The 25,804-nt window shown below is 38.1% G+C and overlaps 3 protein-coding genes and 1 long non-coding RNA gene across 13 annotated transcripts in view; 3 read left to right on the top strand and 1 right to left on the bottom strand.

The window, feature by feature from the left end:
• The window catches only part of LOC117205788 (hexokinase type 2), a 34,919-nt gene extending 19,604 nt beyond the window's left edge, over window positions 1-15,315 (top strand). For 3 of the 6 annotated variants that reach the window (XM_033444523.1, XM_033444522.1, XM_033444525.1), the window contains exons 2-7: window positions 10,923-11,085; window positions 11,362-11,717; window positions 12,110-12,209; window positions 12,384-12,738; window positions 12,984-13,254; window positions 13,588-15,315. In XM_033444523.1, coding sequence (XP_033300414.1) covers window positions 10,923-11,085; window positions 11,362-11,717; window positions 12,110-12,209; window positions 12,384-12,738; window positions 12,984-13,254; window positions 13,588-13,665 — 1,323 coding nt within the window. In that variant the 3' untranslated portion in view covers window positions 13,666-15,315. Of the gene's footprint in view, window positions 1-791; window positions 825-2,936; window positions 3,298-3,372; window positions 3,393-10,922; window positions 11,086-11,361; window positions 11,718-12,109; window positions 12,210-12,383; window positions 12,739-12,983; window positions 13,255-13,587 lie in introns of those variants that run through there. The other 3 variants (XM_033444526.1, XM_033444524.1, XM_033444527.1) reach the window with 3 other exon arrangements.
• On the bottom strand, window positions 7,107-7,814 carry LOC117205791. The gene is made up of 2 exons (XR_004487290.1): window positions 7,314-7,814; window positions 7,107-7,229 (listed from the first exon to the last, which is right to left on the bottom strand). It is a non-coding gene; the product is annotated as an uncharacterized LOC117205791 (long non-coding RNA).
• Window positions 15,316-18,756: 3,441 nt separating the features above from the next.
• On the top strand, window positions 18,757-23,303 carry LOC117205787 (protein FAM160B1-like). Of its 5 annotated transcripts, XM_033444518.1 has the most exons (7): window positions 18,757-18,980; window positions 19,122-19,136; window positions 19,757-20,812; window positions 21,004-21,454; window positions 21,640-22,006; window positions 22,373-22,873; window positions 22,953-23,233. In XM_033444518.1, the coding sequence occupies exons 1-7, from the start codon at window positions 18,936-18,938 to the stop codon at window positions 23,050-23,052; spliced, it is 2,535 nt and encodes an 844-aa protein (XP_033300409.1). In that variant the 5' UTR covers window positions 18,757-18,935; the 3' UTR covers window positions 23,053-23,233. The 5 variants fall into 5 exon arrangements, with proteins under 5 accessions (XP_033300409.1, XP_033300411.1, XP_033300407.1 ...); XM_033444520.1 differs by lacking the exon at window positions 19,122-19,136 and having other exon boundaries at window positions 18,758-18,980; XM_033444516.1 differs by lacking the exons at window positions 18,757-18,980; window positions 19,122-19,136 and adding an exon at window positions 19,170-19,455 and having other exon boundaries at window positions 22,953-23,303.
• Window positions 23,304-23,521: 218 nt separating this feature from the next.
• On the top strand, window positions 23,522-25,395 carry LOC117205789 (DALR anticodon-binding domain-containing protein 3-like). The gene is made up of 5 exons (XM_033444528.1): window positions 23,522-23,880; window positions 23,957-24,590; window positions 24,667-24,800; window positions 24,888-25,055; window positions 25,150-25,395. The coding sequence occupies exons 1-5, from the start codon at window positions 23,590-23,592 to the stop codon at window positions 25,267-25,269; spliced, it is 1,347 nt and encodes a 448-aa protein (XP_033300419.1). The 5' UTR covers window positions 23,522-23,589; the 3' UTR covers window positions 25,270-25,395.
• Window positions 25,396-25,804: the final 409 nt, after the last annotated feature.

Raw genomic sequence — 25,804 nt, 5'->3', positions numbered from 1 at the left:
CGATCGATCGAATGACAACGAGGCTTTTACCTTCGTAGGAGGACCATTTGTTCCTTTTACGTTTTATCAACTTTATCAGCTTTCCGATCGGTCGAACATGTTAGAACTAACGACGATGTAACGCGGTTCAATTGTACAATTTACACATATAAAATATTATAAAACGTATATTTCTTACATAAATATTATATTTTAGAAAGCTTGCTTTACGAACGTTGCACGTTGTCTGCATCCACCTGAACCTGCAATAAACGCAAATATATAGAAATATAATTCTGTGAAATAGTAATTGAACGAGAAATACCTTGACTAGAACTTTTCGTGACGTCGCTCTTATTCTTCTGTATGTAGACAAAACTCTAATTATAGAGGGTTAGAATAAATATCGGAACATTCAACATATCGTGCATTCGAGTGCGGATATAACGAACGGAAGTGGCGCATCGCTTGTCCGCTAGAAACACAGTCTCCAGAAGATAAACGCAAGTTGCAGCTCGAGTCGCTTGAATACGCAATGGAAGAGCAGAATGAAATACTCTATTTGTTGTCAGCTATATGATATCGGTATAATGAAACATAAATTGACTGGAAGATTAAACGAAGTGAATTGCGTCGTTGTTGCTGCAAAGCTATATTGCGTTACCGCGAAGCAAAAGAACAAGCACGATGGACATAGACCGTGGGACAATTGTTGGATAGATCGAAGAGAATCAACGACTTTTATTAGATAGAGCGCAATGCTCAGTACCATGCAATAATATTACTGAATGAAGCAGTGAACGATCGAGTACTATTGGTTAATGAAAATGGTAGATCGATCGAAGGTACTCGAGTACGTTTTTGCACTCGACTTTTTATTACAAATATCTTGGAAACGCTGCACGTGTTATCGTATTTGTGCAATCTCGATGCTAGAAAGTTCATAATATAGAGAATAGAAATTGAAATTGGTTTAATCGACGTATCGCTGTGTCGATAGCATTGTTCTGCTCGTTTCTCTATCGATTTTCGTCGAGGAAGGTTTTTCGATAAAACAGCCATGAAAAAACAATATTCAAGTTAAAATATCTCTAGACGGTGCAACTTTTTAGCGAATAAGCTCGACAGCTTATCCGGGTTTTAAGCGACGTTTATCTACTCACAGAATGGTAAGCCGGTAATCATTTTACGACGCTGTTTCGCGACATATTTCATCCGTGTTAAACGATACACTAACAAAGAATATATTGGAAGATACGGAAGAAACGAGAATGAATGCAACGAGGGCCTTCAATTAAAAAGACGATTAAAAAGTAATCACTCTCGATGTTTCTGTTGCTTCGAAACGAGGATACGGAGTAGTGATCTTGTTAATTTCACGGATTAACCGTAAACGATATAAAAAAAGAAAAAATGTTATATATAAATTATGCGATGAAATACCGAGTTAAGCTCGTCAGAGAATGACAATGATTCCATACTTTTTCGAAGAAGATAATGCACGTGTTGGACATTAAAGTCGATTATTTTTTAATGTATTTTGTAGTAACATTGCATCATATCAATGAAAAGGTCAAACCAGATGTTCGATGCCGCAAGGAAATTATTTTTCGAAGGAGTAACCGATTAATAGTAATTGGTAGACGTGGAAAAATTCATCGCAGACGTGGAAGACGCAAATTTGCAAATTTTCGCGTAACACGGTAACAGAAGCGTCTCAGATTCACGTGATGCAATCATCGAATTTGTGGGTGCGGAATCGAATGACTTTTTTGCCCTTGAGAGGACGAGCCTCCATCTCGCGCACGGCACATTCACCGATAATGTTGGGTATAACGGAGTGTGCGAACAAGGGGAAATTCACCCCTCTCTCGCTCCCCCCACTCTTTACATATCCCACCAAAGCGTCTTATGCAGCGTCGTATCGCACGCCACGGAACCCGCCGCTACAATTGACGCAAGAACCAGCTCCGTTTTCGTAAGAGTCTCGCTGTTGATTGCAGTTAATAAAAGGCGGAACTGATTCATGGAAGATTATGAAATTAATACGTCGGGTTGTTTGCACAAAGATATATTTTAATCCCGAAAAATGCCATATTCGATAAGGGAATTATCATCGTAGAGTATGATAATGCAGTTTTGGAAATTTACGATAATGATATAAACGACTAGACCAATGAAGCGATACTTTCGATGGCTTAAATCTTATCGGATATAAACATCGTTACAAATCATGCGAATTAACTAATCAAAGATACAGTGTCGATATTAATTTTTTATCGGTTCGTAGAATCTTTCGGAATGAAAAGAAAGGGTATTCCCGGAGGCGAAGAAAAATTTGCTTATTGCGGAAAGTAAGGAAAAATTCGATTATCGCCTCTGCATATTAAAAGACTTCTTAACTCGTCGTGTTGATTCGTAAATCTGTTTATAAAGGAACGCGAACATCGTATTCTACTTTGTACGTTGTTTTACATGCTTACAGCTACAGGCTGTGTTTTCCATTTAAACGAAGCATACGCGTGCAAACAATGAAAACGAATTATCGGCAACTGTTAAAACAGATCTGAAATCATACGATGAGCATTCTAAGCCGCCGCTTGCTACGATTTCCATATATATAACGATGTTAAAACTGACAACGTTCGACGATATTCGACAACATTCTCAAAAGTATCGAGTGACATTAACCTCCGGTCGAAAGCAATTTTACGATCATTATAGGATTGCTTCACAAATACGAACATGCCGAGTGACTATAACGTATATGAACATACACAATCTGAATGATGAATGACGTAAAATTAGTATGGCACGGAATGCGGGTGCAAAAAGTTTCGTTAATCGGTAGCGAGGAATCCTGGTGCATCCGTCACTGGGTCGTCGGTCTTCTGGATGGCCTCTTTTCTCCCCACCACTAGTTCAGCATGTTCGTCCATGGAAGCGTAGGTACGCGCGTGGAACAGACGTGTTCGTACCAGTAGTCGCGATATAAAACTCGTGAGATACGCTGGTAAACGACAAATCGTACGTGGCTATCCGAACGAGAACGCAGTTACATCGACGCGCGTGTATGAACTCGTGCGTCTGGAATCCACCGGAACACGGATCGTGTATAACATAGAAGAGAGAACCGGATTCGTGGCAATTCCTCGAAACGTGTCGTGAGCTCTTGTTCCATCGTGCTTTCTCGCCGGGCCGTGCTTCGAAAACGCGTTAAACACGAAGCTTCTAGAGGGCCGCAGCTCGGGGTGCAACAGCGAAGGGAGGGCAATGAAAACGTCGACGTTATCCTCCAGTGACATGATCAAACAGGAGGTGAGCCAAGGCGAGCATCGTACGCGAAGAAGAATGGCTCGTGTAACGGAAGACGAGGCCGGTTTTCGTGTCGATCGATGGAATTCCTTTAACGTGTATGTTTCTCCTCGTCGCGGCTCGTTTTATGTAAAACATGGATAAAGAAGAAAGAATTGTGTAGAAGAACGCATTTCCGTTTCTTTTTGAAGTCGCTTTATCGTACGTGACTTGTCATCGCTCGTTTCGAAGCTTGTTCCGTAGGAACTACGAATAGGAGTGCCGAGGTTGTACGAGCTGATTCGCGCGTAAAGGTTAACAGAGATCGGGAGCGTGTTCGACGAACGAGTGAGGAATCCACGAACGGTAGGACGCGACGCGTGACCGCCGCTACGGCGGTTAATTAATTAATCGATTAATGAGCAAACGCGTTGAATTACGTAAAACGCACGACGCATGATTATGGGCAGTGTGGCTGATAAAAAAGGAATATGCGTGTTCGATTGTATCGACTGATAAGTAATTGCACGAGTCATATCCGCGAAACTACGAGACGTCCACTCGATCGACAATGCCGACTGTCACATAGCACAGTGCGAAAACGAGTTTGCCGAGAAGTTTACCGCCGCTGGCTATTACCAAATACCGTTTCCATAGAGCGCTTCAGGAGCGTGACAATTCGGTGCCCCTGTTGTTATCGATTATAATGATCGTTGACGGGGGAGAAAAAGGGAAAGTAACATGCTCGATGATACCTGTGAGTGCAGCGTGTATATTTAGGATCGATAAACGCACGCGATTCTCGATACCTGTGCCACGTATCGTGTCGGACGATAAGCCTTTAAATAATTTATGACCGAAAGAGACGATAAGCAGCTTCGAACTTCGTCCAAATCCACTTTACTTCTTTCTCTTGAGTCCGATGATTTTACGCGGTAAATTCGCTGGAAATTCGCTGATGCTCTTCGCCACCCACGATTATTTATTCAGATAATAGAAGCTCGTGTTCAAGTAGGTAGGATTCAATGGGCTGAAGTTTATTTAATCGAGCACTAACTAAAATTTCGTATAATTTCTGAAACCATTGACCACGAGTCTGCGACTAATCTGACCGATTATAATTATCGCGAGAGGGGCGGCAGTATCTCTTAAAATTTTGGAGTAATTGAAAATAATTTTAAAGAAACGTTTAGTATCTCTTCTTTGCATCGAGTGGCAGTGAAATACTCGACACATTTGTTTATTCTACGTACATATGCACACAGATATATAATAGTGAAATGTTATCTCACCATTGCTATACTAAATCACTTTCTGAAACGAACTACTGACATTATACAATGTGTTCAGCGAAACGATGTGCACGATTTTCGAAACACTTGCGATAACGTAATAAAAAAATATTTCGAACAAAGGTTCGTCCGTTTCAAAAATTTCAGCTACGAACTGCAATACTTAAAATCGTCAAGAAGTACTTTTTTCTGTTAAATGTTAACGTCACCTTGATTTTATCGAATGGCACGGTGCTTTCTCGATTTCGTAGTATCGTAGCCGCTGTCAAGACGAATTCAACGACCTACAATACTATGAACTTCAAAAGACCTTGAGCTCAGAAATCCTGAATTCATCATTTACGATGGGAAGATTAACGTGTGAAATTTGGTTTAATAGGGCGTTATTAGATCGAACGTCTATAATAACATTCGTGACGTTAACCAATTGCAACAGAAAAAATTAGCAAAGTGCGATGTTGGTGCGACTACGTCTCAATGGGTGTCGTTTCTTAATGCTTCAATTTACGATCGTGCTATATCATTTCCACTCAATGAGAAATATTCTCGCAAGTGGACACTTGGATATTCCGTTGGGAGTGACTATCCGACTATCTGATGTAATAGCCAACTCGGATAGTCGCTTTCAACGCAATGTCCGAGTGTCCACTTGCGAGAAATACTATCAAATACTCGACACTAGAGAACGCCCGCTCCTCGAAATCGGTTCCGACAACTGTCAGCATCAACTGTCGCTCGACGAAACAAAATCTTGGTCCGTTAACGTTGTTTCGCCTTTATCGTTGTTTCGTAAATCGAGCTGAAACTCAGAGTCGATGGATATATCTAAGTTTAGACAAATAAGCGACAAATAGGAAAGAGTTTCCGAGAAGTAGCGACTGCAACGAACTTGACATCTTAGGTGAAAGACTGTTCGATAATCGAAACTCTTGACCGTGCAACGTGTTGCATCGATGCACGTGTAACGGTTCCGGTTTTGTTCGGTTACCAAGCGCCGGCTTCGCGAAAGAACAAATCGCAAGAGACGACGCCTCCGGAGAGGCATGTCCAGGCGTAACACACAGGCGTGTAACATGTTCTCACGAAAGAGGTCGTCGCGCTTTGGATAGATGTTTTCGTCCGGCACGACGGCCTTGACACTTCGGCTATGCGACGAACGATACAGGACAGAAATAGCCGGTATACGAATGGAGTCGATCCGCAACGGGAGATGAAACGTAAAATCCGTTTTTGGTATATACGTCAGGCGAGTTTCGTGACAAATTTCGAGACGTCGTTCGTCGCGTCCTCTTATTTTTCGTAGGCGCGACGAAAAGATAATCCGCGTGGATGCATAAACGAAGAATCGATCAGATTCCGATAACGAGACTGTTAATGCTGTTTTTTCCGAAGAAGTCAGCTTCGATGTCTCGATACGCATGCATTTGCATACGGAAGTATTGCGTAAACATAGCTGCGTAACAAGTATATGGCTCGGTACATCTCGGTACGGTTGTACCACGTGCATTTATACGAATCACTGTGCGTTGGCCTTTGGACATTCTTCCTGTAGCGTGCATGTGGCCTGTGCATATTACATGTACTATACCATTCATTCATAAACAGTCTTATTGGCTGGCAGGAGGGTGTGTCAGTGACGTCACTGCCAGATCAATGCCATACACGCGGAAAAAAGAAGAGGGAAACGGCGCGCCGTAGGAAATTGGCGGGAATTTCGAACGTGCGAGTGCGCAACAAAATAGGAACTATATATATTTATATCGCAATTGGGCCAAGTTGTGCGAAAACCTACCAATCCTCGAAATGACAAAGAATTAATCACGCGCAGTACGGGTTCTATAATTTCGAGATCTTCATTTTGGAAAAAATTACCAATTCGTAGAACGACTGTTACATTACGCAATTATTAAAACTATCGTGCCATAGTTCCATTTTAGATTTATAATTATTTTACGGAAAGCTTGCAAATCACATGTTAATTACGCGCCATCGTACTATTAAATAAACCGTTAAAAAACAATGTAAAACAGCGACAAAGAAATAAAGATCACCGAGGGGATTGATATCTTTCTACATAACATAGTCTAATTGAAATTTACATACTTGATATACGTTTTGGAGTTGAACTATTAATTTTCGAGTACATTTATCAAGTAGATACGTACATGGGCTACTTGTGTGATAAACTAGTGATTTATTGCTCTTCTAATCATGTCCGATAAATATGCGAAATTTCGTGATGCCGTATCTCTCACGAACTAATGATTTGAATTGTATCATTGCTCGCGTGATTAGATGAAAGGTATACGCGATTATATCGCGCCGTAGCGAACATAATAAATTTTCCGTGAAATAACAGTCGCAGAGAATCGATTTATAGAATATGCAATAAATAATAAAATGTAGACTAATTCTTGCCCGTGTTTTACTATCTTTGCAGAGTCGAGAAGAAAAAAATATCTTCAAATTTGTAATACCTACTTGCTCGTCATAACGTACAGATCGTTGATACTTGATATTCATGTTGATATTCATTTTTTGTTAACCTTCCTTAGATTTTCGATTTATAAGTAACATGTTCCTTCTTGTTACGTAAAGTGAGTACTCGAGTGTTCTGTGACGTAACAGCGTTCAATATCACTAAGATCGTCAGAATTTAACTACCTGTTAGATTCGACACCGTATTAGAATAAATTGCGCAAGCAAGTTTCGTACTTTTTTTTTAGATAGTAGTATAGTATAACTTACGTAATATGATTTTCGCTCTAATCATATCTTTGATTCTATATGATTGATTTGCGACAACATAGCACTTATTATATTTCGCATTCATCGAAAATACTAAAATTCAATATTCCTCTTCTACAATTCACGATCATAAAATTTTCCATAACGATAACGTGACCATCGTTCCAGTTATTTAAAACTCATTTTCTTTACACTCGTATCGATATCGCTGTGTATTTCAATATTTTTTCTTGCTCCTGCTAACTACCTCGCAAAACATGTCGTAAGATAGCAATTCACACTGGCCTAAGAACTGTTACATTGCACTTGAACTCGACGCGATCGCACGCTAATGTATTTCTATGATCTCAAATGAATAAGCAACGATCGTGAATAGAAATCGTTGTCTCAAAACGTATTAGGAACATCAATTCTAGAATAATTTCAGCAAATATTGAATTTCATACTTGAATGTCAGCTGTAGTAATACACTCCGATAATTACAGACGTATTTCTTTCTAAATATTTGATTAAATTAATGCCGAACAATCGGCAAATGTTGAAACACGATAGAATATTGATAAAATCTTACAAGCTCGTATAAATAATCATATTTCTTATCGGTATATTATAATACGATGATACGATTACGATGTATGACGTATTAGCTAAACGCTTAATACTTTCACTGACTCAATGACGCCTTGTACATCTGCTAACTAAAGTGTTCATATCTACTCCATTTTCGATCGATCGTTCATGAACCATTTATGAAGCAGCGTATCATTTAATATTGGATTATATATTATATATATAATTCACCAAAGCTCCGTATGCGTGTGTATGTACATATGTATGTGCATGTATGAAGAAAGAGAGAGAGAGAGTGCACCTGCGGTGGATCAAGCGACGAATCACGTGGAAAGGCGCTTTAACGACGCCGACGTTCATCCACATTGACGTAAAATCGTCAAGGCCGATCGGAATAAGAAGAGTATGTAGTACTTACATCTGTGCGATCTCGCTCGAGATCTCTCACGTGCGAGCTGTTTACAACGCGATTATCGAGCGTAAAATCTCTGTCAACGTGTCGTGACCCAACTATTGTAGTTCGTTGCATTTTTCCTTTCATCCGCTTTTTTCTACCGTAATTGATGAACATTGATGACAAGTTAAGATCAGGTTGAACGGAATCGAATTTGGAGGTGTATAGTTTTAGCGAACATTTGGCACGTTCAGGATTTTAGATAGAACCCTTGCAACGAACGAGCATCTTTGATACGTGGCAGTTAGTACCGAGCTAGATTTTGTAACAGCAATTTGTACGACGATATCTCAACAGTTTTTGCTTGTTGGCTCTTCGTATATCGTAGGTTATCAATCGTAACATAATGAACGTTGATTGGTCAATTAATTAAAGAATTACTTGCTCAAATAACTTTATCTGCTGATATTAGATGCTTGAAAAATGTCGTGTTATGCAAGTCGAATGTTTATTTCCCTGTTTCTTCGCGGAAGAAATAAAATATAAATTACGTTGTTTAAAATAGATTATCATTTATCCGACTGACGTTTTCTGTTGAAAAAGATATTCAACAGATCGCGTTAATGAAAAGTTCAACATATTTTCGTCGGGAATATTAAATGACCGGTATACGTATTAAATGAATTTCAATCGTGTGATAAAATTCGAAATTACATAAATAAATTACAATTTCCGTGACAATTTCTACAAAAAACAGGGAAGTAGTAGAGATAAATTTTCAGGCTTTGGCACCGTCCAACGGACTATATTAACTATACGCTTATCTATTTCAAGAATTTGACTATTCTATATAGTGATTTAGTTCAGATATAGCGATTAGTATATGATTTAAAACTTCAAAATCTTGTCTCCGAACTGAAGAACAAAAATATTTGAATAAATTTAAGGTACGAGTTAAAAATTATAGCTAAAGATATCGTAATAAATTATTATAATGAGTTGATATTACTATTATTATTATTAGGATATATATTATCCTAACGCTTATGACAAACTAACCGTAATATCTGGAGGCGAAAAAACTTTCATATAAAAAGAAACATGCAAATGTGGTCGTAGATCAAAGGATGGACTTTTAATCAAAATTCATGTCGAATCTTCAAACGATTTCACAAAGAAACAATTATTTCCCTGAGAAACGAGTATCTCATTGTAGATAACTAGACCTTCTCTTCGATTTGAAAGACCGAAGCCATAGTATTAGTGGCTAATTTCGTCGTTAGAAAATAATTTCCAGTATATATAAACTTGGTCTCCCTTTAGCTTTAAACATTGATTAAAACCATAAACTTTTGAACTGTCGAAAGATACGATCTTCCAGAGTAAAGAGAGAAAAGAATGGCGTATAAACAGCTTAGGCCAGTTATTATTTTCCTACGACCGAGTATGGCAACGTAAATCTCCGACCTATTTTTAAGATTCGAAGCACAAGGTTTACGCGAAGTTAGACGCGTCGGAAAGCTAAATTGACCAACAAGCGGAAAGAACAGAAAGAGAAATGTAATCATACGATTGGAGTCTATCTATTGATCTATATTTAAATTTCTACGCTAGAAACCTTAAACTTTGCGTAGAGTTAAACGTGTCAAGGAATCGGAGCGAAACATATGCAGAAAATTTAATAATAATATTTTGATACTGAAAAGTGACGAACGTTAATAAGATCTTGTCTCTATATTTACAAAGCGACTCGTTTCAATCTTTAAACGCTTATATTTTGCAATCAGTTCTCGATGACACGGTCGAATGCCTAAATATTTTCTGACAGAAGTCTATTAAACAGGTACTTCATTCTCGACTCTGATCCTGTCGTTGTCGCATCGTACACTCTCGTCGACTCTCTCCTCGATATCCGTCACTCTTCCCATAATCGTGCGCGACTATTGTTCCGGCCTGTGACATCACATTTTTGTACGCGCATATGGGTGCTCGTGAAGCCATACAAAAGTGCACAGTAAATCCCAGCAGCATTCTTTCGACTGGATAGTCGCGAACGCATGCTCGTTCTTCGAAATAAATGCTACTCATAGAATGAAACAGCTTTATTCCGATTTATACGTACGACTGACGATTTGCGTTTCAAGACACGTTTAATATTCATGATACTTACGAAGTTAATATCAGCCTGATACTGATAAGTACAGTGTTGTCCCACGAACTCTGTCCACCTGGAGTATTTTCGTTATTTCAAACGATGCGTGAAAATGTCATTAACGAAAGTTGAAGGATTCAGTGAAACGCATGATATGGAATTATTTAAAATAACGGAGATATTTCAGGTGGGCGGGGTTCCGTGGGACACGCTGTAATAGAGAGAAAATTAGGAAAAAATAAATTCGATTTCTGGTGTTACTATGTTAAGGTGTAATTCACAATTAATATTAGAGGAAATGTTTTTTTTTTTTTTTTTAAACAGAGCTTCGTACGAAGAAACGTTATTTTATATCTTCGACTTATTTCGTCGCGTACAATCGCCAATTATAGGTACAGACACCCTGTATATGGAAGACCTATCGAAGGTCAGCGTATCAGGGACCATTGTTAGACCGAAATTGATAATCAGTTTCCATTTTCATTTATCACAGATAAGAGATATCTGCAAGGAGCTGATCCTTTCCAACGAACAGCTCCATATGGTTATGCAAAAGTTGGACGATGAGATGAACAAAGGTCTATCGAAGGAAACGCACGATCAGGCGGTTGTGAAATGTTTCGCGACCTACGTCCAAGACCTTCCCGATGGCAGTGGTAAGAAGACACGTATATCTCTTATAATCGCTAAGAAACCAATTTCCCGTAACGAATCAGAATTAATCGAAAGTTCAAAAAACGAAGAAAATAGCTACTAATCCTATAGATCGGTTGTTCTGATTCGCGACGATCTAGACTTTGAAGGAAAATTATTTAAAAATTCCCGGTATCGCTGATTCTCAAGGAAAGAGGAAACTTGATATTTCTAATTCCAATACGAAGAAATATTTAGTCAAAGTCAATCGTACGAATTGAATTATTATCGATTTACAGAGAAGGGCCACTTTCTGGCCTTGGATCTGGGAGGGACGAATTTCAGGGTGCTCTTGATCACCTTGGATCACCAGAATTTCGACATGAAGAGCAAAATCTACGCCATACCACAGAGTCTCATGTTAGGGACTGGTACACAGCTCTTCGATCATATAGCTCAGTGTTTGGCGCTGTTCGTCAAGGACCTGAACCTTCACAACGAGCGTCTACCTCTTGGTTTTACGTTCAGCTTCCCATTGTCTCAACACGGGCTGACCAAAGGCTATCTAGTCAGGTGGACGAAGGGTTTTAATTGCAGCGGTGTAGTCGGCGAAGACGTGGTTGCTTTGCTCGAAAAGGCAATCGCAAAAAGAAAAGTGAGTGCTTCGTTCTACTTTAAAACAGTTGTTCAATCATCGATGACAAATATCTTTATTTTTTTTTTTTTTTTTGTAAAATTACGTATCATTAATTCAATAAATTGATTCTATATCTTGAAACATTGCAAGTTAAAATTCTACTTTATAAAGATTCTATTTTGCAAAAACAACGAGGATGATATCTCAAACTTGTGAGTTTATTAGTGAGAATATATAGAGTACGTATAGAAAAGCAAAGAAGTCATAGGTTCTAAATCGGTCAGTGATTTCATAACAATCGCGTTAACGAGAAACGAGAGTCGAAAACAACGATAAGAACAATTGTTGCATGAATACATAGCTAGTCGTAGCTAATTGCGAAACCATGCTAATTACGATGTATCGTACAGGACGTGAAAATCGAGGTATGCGCCATTCTGAACGACACCACTGGTACTCTGATGTCGTGTGCTTGGAAAAACAGGAATTGCCGTATCGGATTGATCGTCGGTGAGTGACGAATATTACTTTTCTTTCCATTCTTATCATTCACAAATAGGTAAAAATCTAATAATCAATCTCTTCTCTCTAAATGAAAGAACACCGAAACTTGCGGACCTAATATTACCGTGCATGAATTATGAAACTTTTCCCGCATTAAGATAAAATCTCGTTTCGCTTCAGGAACTGGTACCAACGCCTGTTACGTGGAGAAGACGACGAACGTACAATGTGCGATTCCAGGAAACTTCTCGCAAGAGAAGCCGTATATGCTGATCAATATCGAATGGGGTGCGTTCGGCGAGGGTGGTGTGCTCGATTTTATTCTAACGGAGTTCGATCGAGCGATCGACGAAAATTCGATCAATCCGTCGAAACAGTTGTTTGAGAAGATGATCTCGGGCATGTACATGGGAGAATTGACGAGGTTGGTTCTCGAAAAAGTGGTGAACGCCGGGCTACTGTTTGGTGGAAAGTGCCCCAGCGATCTTAAGAAACGGGGCAAATTCTTCACGAAATACGTTTCAGAAATCGAAAAGTGAGTATCACGCAATCGTATCGGATATCTTTTCCTCGCGATAGAGATTTACCGTATCTCCTATCTCTCTTTTCGTTCATTTTTTTCACATTCCGAGTTACGACATTTTAGTATTAATTAAATTAATTTCTCTCGTTATTCCAAGCAAATCCTGAATCTGACAACGCTAATCTAGGACTGCAGGCAATTATAACGAGCCACCTTCCCAACGTTCGACGTTAAATGTTGTTCTTCGTTCGTTTCAGCGATGCTAAAGGGAAATACACGAACTGCCGCGAAGTACTAGCAGAATTAGGATTACGGAACGTAAGTGACCAGGACTGTGAAAACGTTAGGTACGTTTGCTCTGTTGTGTCGAGGAGAGCAGCTCACCTGGCCAGCGCTGGAATCGCCACGTTATTGAACAAAATGGGCGAAGACAGCGTAACAGTCGGAATCGATGGCTCGGTCTACAGATTCCATCCGTACTTCCACGAGCTTATGACCGAGAAGATAAGCCAGTTACAGAATTATAAGGTGAGACCAATGGGAACAGCTTCGTTTCTTAAAGTTTCGACGAATATGCTGTTTTAAAGAGACATATTTTTCTTGCACGACGGTTGTGTAACAGTAATTTCAATAAAATCCTATATCTTATCATTACGACGAGTATTAAAATCGATAATTGAAATTTAAATCAAGGTTCCAGTCTATTAAAAGATTCAAGAACATTTGCTTATCAACGTCTCTGCCGTATTATACAACCGTCGTTTAAGTCAAACGTATAAAATTTTATTCGGCGAAATGAAAAGCTCTGAGAAAAGAACTTGGAGATAATTTAGGCTCTAACAATTTACATTGTTTTTGCAGTTCGATTTAATGCTCTCGGAGGATGGCAGCGGTCGTGGTGCGGCGCTGGTCGCCGCAGTGGCTGCCGGACACCGGTGAAGACAACGGCTGTGCCGCGTCTCCTCAAACTTAGATTAAATTAAGTTATATGCAGTAACGATTCAAATTTGACACACCATTAACATATACGTACACAGAAAATGTATGAAGTCACGCGTATGTGCCGAGGAAAAAGTCGAAGAGAGCTAGCTATTAAATGAACTAAAAATGAAAGAAAGGAAGCGAGAGAGGGAGAGATAGGTAAATAAAAGAACGAGTGAGATTCTGTCCGTTAGGAAGAATAGAGAGCAAGATCGAGAATGAATGAGTGTGAAAACGAATGAGAGCTGAATGTGCACTTGTACATAGAGCATAAAACGTAGCCTAATCTCTGCGAAAATATCGAAACAACGGTACTTGAAGGAGTACTTACAAATCGACGAGCATATTTACGCTCGTCACTACTAGACCGGAGAAGGAAACAGAACAAATTTATAACGAAGTGTTTTCACGCGAGACGTGGTTGCACACGAGCAAACTAATAAACGGAACTACGAATAATATGCAACAGAAATCCTATTACTGCCATAAGTGCAGACAAATACGTATACGTAGACGCGACTGGATGGAAGGAATTTGAAAGAATTTCAATCGTTCCTTCGAAGCAAAGGCTACGTGAATTTATCGGCATTATGCGTGTGCGCCTAGCTCGCGATACATCATATATCACGAAATGTCGACGAAAACGGTCGATCTCGATGTTCCTTCTTGACAGAACATGCACAAAGATGCGACTGGTTCGCGATCCTGTGGGTCAGTCTCTTCTGTTTCGCTACTGCTCCGAAATCTTTGCGGAAGAGGATGAAAAAAAGGAACGGGCGGATCCTTGGTTTACATAGAGCGATTTATAAATTATTTGTATCGTCGTTTTATCCTACAGTAATCGTATTGTAACATTTAGACGCGCGTGATTGAGACGATGGTCGCGCAAGTGGAGAAAGAATGAGCGGAACGAGGGTAAAAAGAGTTATGCGTGCGTGAAAGAAGTTCGGTATGCAAAACGAGATTATATGTATATTGATATCGAGACGAAAAAGAAAAAAAGAAAAAAACAAAGAAATGAAAAGACGAAGAGATAGCGCGAGCAAATATTAGAGAAAGTGTGTTTTGCAACAGTTCATTAGAAAAAAAAATGTGTAGTATCGTTTTAAGGGATTTAGGCGGTTTGAAGTATTTTTAGATTTATAGGCCACGGTCGCGCTCAACGAGTACGTCTTCTTTGGACGTCACTCTTATTGTTACGACGACGATGATGACGATCGCCGCGTATATACGGACGATCTTTTAACATTGTCTCCGGAACGATTCTTCGAAGACGTTCCCATTGATATCGCGACTTAAATTATACAACGTACATTAAAGAGGATGACAAAAAAGGAAAGACAAAAAAATTAAAAAAGAAAAAAGAAAGAGAGAGAGGCAAATGTGTGAGTGAACGCGTATATGAACGAGCGATTGATTCTAAGTCGTGACTCTCGATACTATGTTTTCCCGCCACTCTCTCGTGTCGAGAGGCGAATATTTCTTTGGAGTTCAAAGATCGATGGAGCAGAATAATAAACGACCTGTTTTGAGAGCAAATTGACAGTTATCTCTATTATCGTTTTATTGTCGCGAAATTGTAATAAAAATAAGATACTTAGACTCATACTATTCCAGTACTTTTTCATTTCAGTCGAAAAACATCATTGTTAAAGTTGTTCGATACTCAAATTCCTTTCTCAGTACTTTTGTCCGCATATTGGATCATTTTCGTAAGTCATAAGCAATGCAGGTTTTCCTCAGTACGGTAAGAATCCGTGTAATGTACGTTTGGAAACTCATAACTGAGTTTTTATTATCCGAACTGCGGTCGGAGGATTCAAGAGAAAAATGATACAATTGACGAAGTCTTTAAATTGAAGAAACGTTCGATCGCGTCACAATTTCATAAAGTCTCGCAAATTCGCAACAAAATCCTATAAATTGTAAAATTATAAGATATAATATATATATATATATATATAAAAAATGCATCGAGGAGACAGGAACACTGGATAGTGTTCGGTATAAATTGCACCCATGTTAAAGAAGAAACAGTTGCATCAAATTATGTATCAGCTTACAATGAGACAAAACGTACAAACTCGCTCGACTTCAGTTTTCTGAAAGGGAATAATTAGCGAACAAACTTGTACTTCCAGAACCATTTCATTATAATTATCGCAGCTGTTTTTATTCCTGGGATAAACAAAATTTTGCCATATGTATGTGTATCTAGGTATTACTCTCAATTTTTTGCAACTAGTAATTAGTCGAGCTAATATGTTTTTTATTCGGCTACTAGTACAACTTTAAAAAATTGACGGTCGTAACGAATTCTATTATATCAAACTCAGGTCTCAGAAGAATCTTATGACCTGATATTGTCCTCCTTATGCCATTATATTCTCCTTATATCATTAATATCGATATCACGATTCGATAGATCATACAAATTTATAATTAAATATAAAGTAATCAGATATTTTTGAAGTCAATCGTATCGAACTGATCGTCTCGATTTATATAATTAAAAAAAAAACATTCAGCCCGGTTTGAGGAACTTTATCAAAAATAGTAGAAAATTCGTACATTCGTGGTTTGAACATAAGAAGCACGATACGGATCGAACAGATCCTAGCGACCTGAAGAAAGAAGAATCATCGCTCCTCTATCTTTACTCCAAAGTTTTCCTCCTATTGTTTCGTACGCGACTCGAAAACGCGATGAGGATCGCCCCGTACTTTCCGGATCTGGGCTCGATTGTCATTCGGTTCGTGTTCTCCGATTACGAAACAGTGGCGGGAAGAGAAGTGTCGGTCAAAAGCTTGGCCAGAACGAGGAATTGTTGCTATATATTCTGTATTTATTTTCGTCGTCATTTCGATAAGACTTCGCGGTGTGTACCGATAAAATTCGCGTGGACGGTCGATCTATCGACGAAGAGAGAGAGAAAGAGAATTCTTTTGTGATCGTCGTTTCACGCGAAGAAGATTCTCTCTGCTTCGTCCCGTTTCCTCGAACCGAGCCGAATCGAACGTTCGTCTCCGATCGCTTGCTGGTCTCTCGTCATCGATGTTGCGGCGACTGTTGAAACTAAAGGTGGTGAGTAGCTCTGCCGCGGTATACTTAGCGCGATCACGCGGATCCACGTGAGCGTAACGTTCGAATTAACGTGCGATGTCGACACGAGCACGAAACGTGTCGTCGCGTATTCTACCGATTATTATTGTAAGATACCATGCACACCAACGACGCTATTTCGTTGTGATTTGGTTGATAGTGACGCTGTGTGATTCCGTATCCCGTAGTTTTAGATTGTTGACGATGCATCGGAAATTGGTATCAGAGATTGTTGAAGCATCGGAAAATGGTACTAAAAAATTATTGGAATTGTGGATCGATAAAGGTGTCTCAAGAAGGATAGTACAACTATAGCCAATTGTATAACTAAATTCTATATATAAACGAGAAATAAAGTTCTTCCGTTCGAATTGTCAGCTTTAAAGAAAAATAAAGTAGTAAAGCGCCACTGGTGCGAAATTCCAACGATATTGTGTCATGCGTCTGTACAGATCTAAAGATAATTAATGTGACAGAAAAAAAGCGGCAAAGTACGAGTACAAGTGCGAGTACACGTTCGGATTCCTACAATGCGAGGAATTCTCGTGATCGAGCATCGAATTACTGTATTCTAGGCTGCGTAAGAAAAATTAGCGGCTACATGAGGCGCGTGATCTAACTGTACTGTTCATCGATTTAGATCGCGACAGCGTATTTGTAAAAGTGTCGAGTGTCCGATAAGAAATTTGGTAGGATGTTTAGTGAGAGACAAAGTTGTTTTCCTTGGTTAATCGTGAATGAATCGATCGATTCGAAGGAGCGAGTAGAATCGAAAGATCGTCGAAGACAGCGAATCGATTATATCGGCGGAGTCTGAACCGCTTTCACGATTTTTGTCACGACTTTTTTTATATTCACAAACTGGTTAATGTTGTTGAGATGTGTACACGTTAAAGGTGCAAAATAAAAGTCATCGTAAATCTTGTTGCTCACGATCGATGTGCCATTACCATGCCGCGTTTGAAAAGAGTTGAGAACATTTTGGTGCTCGATCAGTGTTTTTAACATATAAATATATTATATATATATATATCTAATTTATGTATTTAATAAATATAATTTAAATATTTTTTTCAGTTTTTATTACGTTAGTATACATCTGATATATTAATATAATGATAAGACCTTTTGATAAGACTGAGTTTGCAATTCTAAGAAATACTAAAAGTTAAAAATAATAAAAGTTTCCCTCGTGAACGGAAGGGGAACAATAAAGATAAGCTGGCTATTTAGAGAGATAGAGCATTTGCAACGATAATTATTGCGCGAAGGTTTTGTAGGAAAATTTTGGAGTTTTTTAAATTGAAATGGCACGAGATTTATTTAATTTCTTGAATGTTTGATCACGGTAAACACGAGTAAATATTCTCGATAGTTAGACGTTTTATTAGCACATTTAGACAGGTATTTCAGAATCTTATCAGCGATTATATCGATCAACCTTAATTAGAAAATGAGTGATATATAATAGGAAAAATACTGAAGATAACGGAAGAACTCTGCATTCAACTCTGATATAAATTCGAGTGAATAATCCGCGAAAGGATATTAAAATATTTAGTATAATCTTTCCGTACCGAAGAAATCACAATTCAAATCTATAAATTTGGTTTCACTTAATTTTTCGACCTTTGGCAAGCCTAATCGAAATGTATTTACTACATCGACATCTTCTCTGCACGCCACTAGATGGCTACGAACTACGTTTATCTTTACAAATCGATTTACTTTTTCCAGCGAAAAATCATTTAAAATATCCATATAAAATTTCTCTCAAAATAAATCTATTATTTGACGAAACTAACAAATGCAAGTCTACGCGCAATGTAATCTGTACCGTTCCCCCAATCTCTCTTCTCAATCGTCGTACCTAACTCCATAACAATATGTATATATATGATACATACATGCTTGGCGATAACAACACCACCTGGCGGTAGCTGACAGGAAACAAAACACGTCAAAGCAGCAAAGTTTCGCTGTCGCAGCGACAGTGAGGTATAGCACCGTGATACGGGAACGAACAATGAGAAATTATGCAGAAACGGGTGATTACACGAGAAACGGCCACAAGGCGCGTGCATAGCGAGAAATAATCGTGGACCAGGATCGGACGGTGCGTTAAGATGATTAGTGGCATTCAAATCGCGCTGAAGAATGCCATTGATGTGGTGAGTGATAACCCTGATAAATTCCGCAGTTTCGTCGTCGGTTCTGTTTTCGACCACGCGACTGCGTACAATGTTCTCCATTCATTTGTCCGAGAAAAAAAGACACGCACATTTTCATTTATATTTTTCCTTTGTTTGCAGAGCATTGTAAACAGTGTAAGAGAGATTTTAAGGCGGTATCCATCGATCGTAGTGCGGCATTATATGTTTTACGTAAACGACGATTTCCCTTCGTTCGACCACCGCGCGCTGTTACATGTGCCATTGTATTTATTTACGTTCTGCGTGTATCGATCTGTGTGTTGTGCCTTTCGCTATAGTCGATACGCTACTGTCTACTCTTACGAATTTTTTCTTCTCGTCCTTCGTGCGCGCCCGGATCGATTTAAATCGCGCTCGTTTGGCGCCCATAAAAAAATCCAAACAAACACAACGGTGCGGCGTAGCCAACTTTCGGCCGGCCAATACCATGCCGGTAATACGCAAAATCTACCCATCTCGATCGACACGCGTATTTGCGCGTTGTCTAATCGTTGCAAGATGTACGTCGTTATATTTAGCGGCTTATGTAATTATTTCAAGTTGCACCTACGGGCGAACCAACCGTAGCTCATTAACATGTGCACGTTTAATAATCTACCGTGTTTTGTATCCTACTTGGTTTTCCTCAACAACGACTCAAACGACGTAGTACGATTCCTGGTCGACGTTTTAGTCGTCATCAGTTTTTTTGCTTTAAACGAGGCGCTGTACTTATGAATTTTTATCGTTTGCAGATAGCACCGCCTGCCACGCCGCTGCAAGATTTCACCTACCATTGGAAACAGCTTATGAACTTTTATGTGAACCACCTGACAGATTGCAAGGTGCCCATACAGTCCACGGGCATACCACGACATTTAGACAGATTACTGGAAATATTGCTGGAAGAGGAGAAGGACGAAAACGAACCAGGACCATGTCTCGAATACCTGTTGCAACACAAGCTACTGGACCTGCTGGCTACGCTCGCCAGCGCGGAAACTCCACCCGGTATGAGAACCATTTGCCTGTCTTTTTTAAGAAAATTGCTGGGTAGATCTAAGTACCCACTGCTGCATCACACGTCGATTTATGGACCAGTGCAACGATTGATCGCTCTGTGCAATGGGAACCCACCATCGCCTATGGAAGCTGAGGAGGTCCAGTTCCTTCTCACGCTTTGCTTTCTAGTTTGCAAGTATCCTCACGTGACCAACATAATAAACGATGCACCGACTGTTCAGAGGCATAACGCCTCTACCAGAAGGAATTCCGAAAGGATGGAAGTGGAAAAAGTTACCTACGTCCCAAACAGAAGAAAAAATAACTTTAATCCCTTATTCGAACCACTGGACACTCAGGCGGTTACGTTGATAAATCCCGATTTGTTTAGCTCGGAAAATGGTAGGAGACGGTCTGTGGAGACTAACAGACCGCCCAGTAAGAATGGAACGAGGGGATCATCTAGTCAATCGAACGATTCGATATCTTCCAGGGAAGTGGAGAATGCCTCGCAATCTTCTAGTCCGGTAATCGAGAAACCGATTTGCGATGAGAATTCGGGTGTCACGGTACAATCTTCTGACTCTCAGGACTGCGACATCTCTCAAAAAGGCGAAAACGTCGTTCTAATGAACGAGATAGATACACATTTGCAGAATCTCCAGGATTTACGATTGGACGTTGAGTACGGAGCTGCTTTCGAGGAGTCTAATTGCGCAGAAGGGGATCAGAATCTTCTGAGACCGGAAACGCCACAGAAATCAAAATGCCTTCTATTAGATGCCTTGTTGAGTTACATAAATAGCGCGGTAAGGCACGAATTTTAAGTAATGAAAGTAAACTATCATAATAGCTCCTTATGTTGTGTTATCCATACTTTGCGGACTATTCTGCAATATCAATATTAATAAAAGCTATGGGTTAAATATTCCAAATCCTAATATACAAAGAACAGTCAATCAGACAACAAATTCTTAAACAAAAATGTTTCCTCTTTCAGGATAATACCGTGAGGATAAGAGCCTGCGAAGGAATAATGGTCCTTGCATCCTTGGAGGATCCATCGTTCGCACAAATGGTAGCAAACAGTGACTTAGTAACCCTGATACCAAATAGATTAGAGAACCTGTTCAACGCCATCCCAGCGCATGTCGATCCAGCAGAGATCGACGGCGTGGATGTTACTTGGGGTTTAGATTCGCCAATGTGGACGAAGGATAAAAAATTTTCTGGCTGCAGACAGGTCGCTGCGTTTTTCATGTGGTTTGATTACTGCAATCAATTGATAAGGGAAGCGCATCCAGACGTGGCAAACGCGTTGGCGAAGAACATTAAAGTGAATTTCTTAGAGAAAATTGTGACACCAGCCCTAGCTGAACATCATGTTGTTCTTATCACGGCATTGATTACGAAATGTTTGAAGGAATTAACATCTAGCGCCTTATGTACAGGTTTGTATATAATTTATGTTAAAATATGGAGAATTAACAATTTTGTTTTGCTTGGAATTTTTGGAGCATTGATAGAGTTCGTTTACTTTCTCCTTTAAATAGTAGGAGACGAAGAAAGATTGCTCTTTGACCCTTGACAATATTTCAAAATTAATTCAAACGATATTAATAATTTCTTTTTTCAGAAATAAGTTACTGGCTCGTGGGTCACGACAGAGGCCCAGAGATACCAAACGTATGGACGTCACCTGTACTACACAGGCTGATAGACAACTGCTTCACGGACAGTGACGATTTAACGCTGGAAACATTAAAGCTGTTCGAGGAGATGATAGAGAAACGAAATGAACATATACTGCACTGTCTCGTATTAGTATATTTGTCAACACGAGGCTATTACGACAACACCGCGGCGGATAGTGCAATTGCATCCTGGAGCGACGAGGAAGACGAAAGAGAAAGAGAAAAGAAGAAGGGTTCGCTAGACCTCTCCTACGAGCAAAGTCATAGTCGAACATTAGCACCTAGTAATATTCATAGAATTGTAAATTGGTAAGAATCTTACAGAAACTCTCACCACCGTACATAGAAAAAAAAAGAAAAAGAAAAACTTTCATCAAAAGAACGTTTTATGACGGAGACATTCCTTGTCACTCGAATAAATAGAATATTAAAAAAAAAGTAATAATTCAATAATGTACACGCTTATAGTACTTGACAAGCGTGACACAAAGTGAGAAAGCTTAATCAACAGAAAGTCTCAATCAATCATTTCGATACGTCACCAACTGAATATGTTTTCTCAGCGTATGTACTAAAGAACTTCGAACACTTTCCCTCGCGCAACAATACTTACATATGCAAATGAAATAGTGTAAAGGTATAGAATTTTTAGCTTCGTATCAACCTCCGTTTCAGTTTCCTGTCCCTGATTCCTCGTTATCTACAAACAGACACGGACGTGAACAATTACGAACGGTATATGGCTGACTTGGAAAGGCAGTATTCTACTGTGCTGACAGACTGCTCGCTAATGGCCTGGCCGCTAGAGGCAGTAACCGTGGATGATTCTGCGAGTTCCGATTCCAGGCCGGAAGCAGACCATTGTTCCATAAGATTTTACATGGGGCCGTTTATGACGATGCTTTTTGAGAAAGTGGCGAGTATTCCAAGGCAAAAGTACGAGGTCAACCTGCAACTGACGGTGGTGATCTCGAGGCTTGCGCTTTTACCTCATCCGTACCTGCATGAATTTTTACTGAATCCGTTGCTACCAGTAGCACCCGGCACGAAGAACTTGTTCACTTGCTTGCAAAAAGTTGTCAAACAGCTGGTGAACGAGGTACCAAAGACGCCGGATCACAAGCAAATGCTGACAGAGACACGAGAACGATTACTCGAAGATTGTTCACACGAAGGGTAAATACGAATAAGAATGATTAATTATATCGTTCGTTGTTTGATAATTTCGGAAGATTAAATGTTTCGTGATTTTTAGAGAGAAGGAGAATATCTTGTTCGAAAGCGTGATCGTGACAGAAGAATTTTGCAAGGAACTGGCTGCGATAGCATACGTAAAATATCATCATTCTATGTGATAATTGTTATCAAAGAGAGCGATGTAAATTATAGAATTTAATTACAGTACTATGGATGAGTAAATTTACTTAATGATCGATCGTCAGTCTAGATACGCTTAAATAGAAAATTGTTTTTTGTGATGAATTTGTAAAATATACGTACATACCTTATGTTAAGTATAGCTAGTATTATATTAATGTTAATGTTTACAATCACTTATTTGCACAATTCGACTTGTGACTGTAATAAAGAAACTACTGAAAAGTCACGTTCGTTTTAATTATTTTGCTTCAAAAATTGTTACAAATTTTTCTAATTTAGTTGTCTATAATATTTGTAGTTTCAACAACCTCTAATTACCACATATCAATTATAAAACATATTTAGATTTGAGTATATCATAGGACTATATAGTTTGCAAGTAATTTTAATAATTGAAATAAAAAACGTAAGTTAAGAATGTTACATGTCTTATAAGTGAAACTAATTTCAGAATCATATGCTTCATATTGGAGTAAGTTGTTAAAGTTACTTCATATTGGAGTAACTGACACATGGAGTCACAAATGGAAAACACATCATCCATTTGCATACAGTTGCTTATAAATAATATAACGTCATATTTAAGTGGTAATAATTGCAAAAATACCTCAGTTGTCAAGGTAAATAATGAGAAGTTAGCAATAAATGGTGAATTATATTTTATACCTAGCCTTAAAGTATGGAAAAACTTGTTGAAAGACACAGATAAATGTGAAGAAAAGTGTACAACAATTTTGCAACATTTTCTATATGTTCGAGGTGGTGGAACAAATAACAATACTGATGCAGACATTGCAAATCAGGTAAAATATAATAAAAAATATCATCATAAAGGAAAGAAACATAACCTAGCTACTGAACTAAAAGATATCTTTGCAGGTTTTACAGTTGTTAATATCATCGAGTAGTAATTGGTCTATAAAATTACATAAGTATCTTTTAGAGAGAGAAAGAGTTTGTTTATTTTTACAACGTACCCCTCTTATAGAGAGCTCGATCAAATCAGTTATAGCATTTAAGAATGACTTTGGAAAAACTTTTTCAGTTAACAAGATCTTTAGTTTCATATCGCTCCAAGATAACGAATCAGAACTCACAACTAGAAGATTACACTTAATACAGCGTGTCACTGAAAACATTTTGACTCTACATGGGTCTAAACTATCAGATGAGCACTCTGATTACAGATTTGTATTTACCACTAAGTCACAAGGAAATGTCAGAGAAAATTATGAGAGGTATATATGTGGTGTGGTAAAAAATACAGAAACAAACTGTAAAGAGACAAAACTAACGTATAAAGAATATGTTAACAATAAAATTATAGAATTAAAAGCATTAAATGAACATAAATATTTTGAAGCACGAGAATTCAATGTAGAAACAGAAGAATGTTTCCTTGAAAATCTTGCAAAAGCAACAGTTACATTTGAATTATTATCTGTAAAACCAAGCCGTCCTGTTTTTATTGGATGCAATGTTGCTACCGATAAAAGTACCACGAACACAAAAGGTTCTTCCATCTCTGAATTTTGCATGAATTTCTTAGAATTATTAAAGGAACAATTTCTACCATTATTAGTTTTTAGGTGGATGTTTTATATTATATAATACAGCAAGAATAACAGCTATCATTGAAAAGTATAATGATAAAAGTTTAAGAGGAGAATATCCTAATTTACCATGTGTCAATGATACAGATTTTTCTTTACTAAATCAAGAGGTATTTTATTCAAAAGATACTGAATTATCAACGTCTCCAATTTATGAAAGAGAACAAACAATGACTCAGAAACTTTATAATTTCTAGGAAGAATGGGAACTTATATATAATTTTGTTATTGGATATCAACAAATGATAAAGGATTGTTTACGATATGATCCTGTCTTCCAAACAAATACACAATTTATTTGTATATTTTTGTCTAAACTGTGCCAAAAATTTAGCATCTACTATCATAGAATTAGAATTTTAACTGTAAGTTTTATTACTGACTAATGTTAATGATTGAATTATAGACCTTATTGCATGATTAATAATTTATTATTTACATATTATTGTTTCGTTATAGGAAGCATATGACCATTTGATTCCAACAATGACTGCCAGATTATATATGCTACATGCATTGCAAATTGTGCTTCAAAATGCACTTGCTTTACTAGATATCGCTCCTGTATCTCGCATGTAATTTAATCATACAAATTTTTTTAATCAAAATGATATATCTCAATATAATAGAAATCAATTTACAAAATTGTACAAATTATAAGGAATTATGTATTTTTCAAAAGAAAAATAAAAAGTGAATTATCAACTAAACAAAGTAATATTTTAAATTGTGCTTCACAAGTTTCTAAGTTTTTCAACTTAAATATATTTTAATTTTTGCCTTATAATAAAAGTATGGAAAAATAATGTAATTTTGAAAAATTATTATTTTCATAAGAAATCTTTATAAATCTATTGTTACTTTTAAATTAGTTGAAAATGCATTGGGTTAAGCAGTTATTTACTAAAAAATGCAATAAAGCTATATTTATAATTTGTAGTTCCAATAATATTTTCTAATAATTGTTGAATTAATTAGATTTGTCATGTCGCAATTGTATTGATTTTAAATATATCACAATGAAACATACATACGAGTATAATTCTTTGTCACAGCACAACAAATGAAAATAACAATTGCACTCGTAAATAACGATGCGTGAAACGACAGAAAT

Source organism: Bombus bifarius, unplaced genomic scaffold (assembly GCF_011952205.1).
Source record: "Bombus bifarius isolate JDL3187 unplaced genomic scaffold, Bbif_JDL3187 scf7180000007992, whole genome shotgun sequence".
NCBI classification, from domain to species: Eukaryota; Metazoa; Arthropoda; class Insecta; order Hymenoptera; family Apidae; genus Bombus; species Bombus bifarius.
This window is presented reverse-complemented; position numbering and strand designations above follow the sequence as displayed.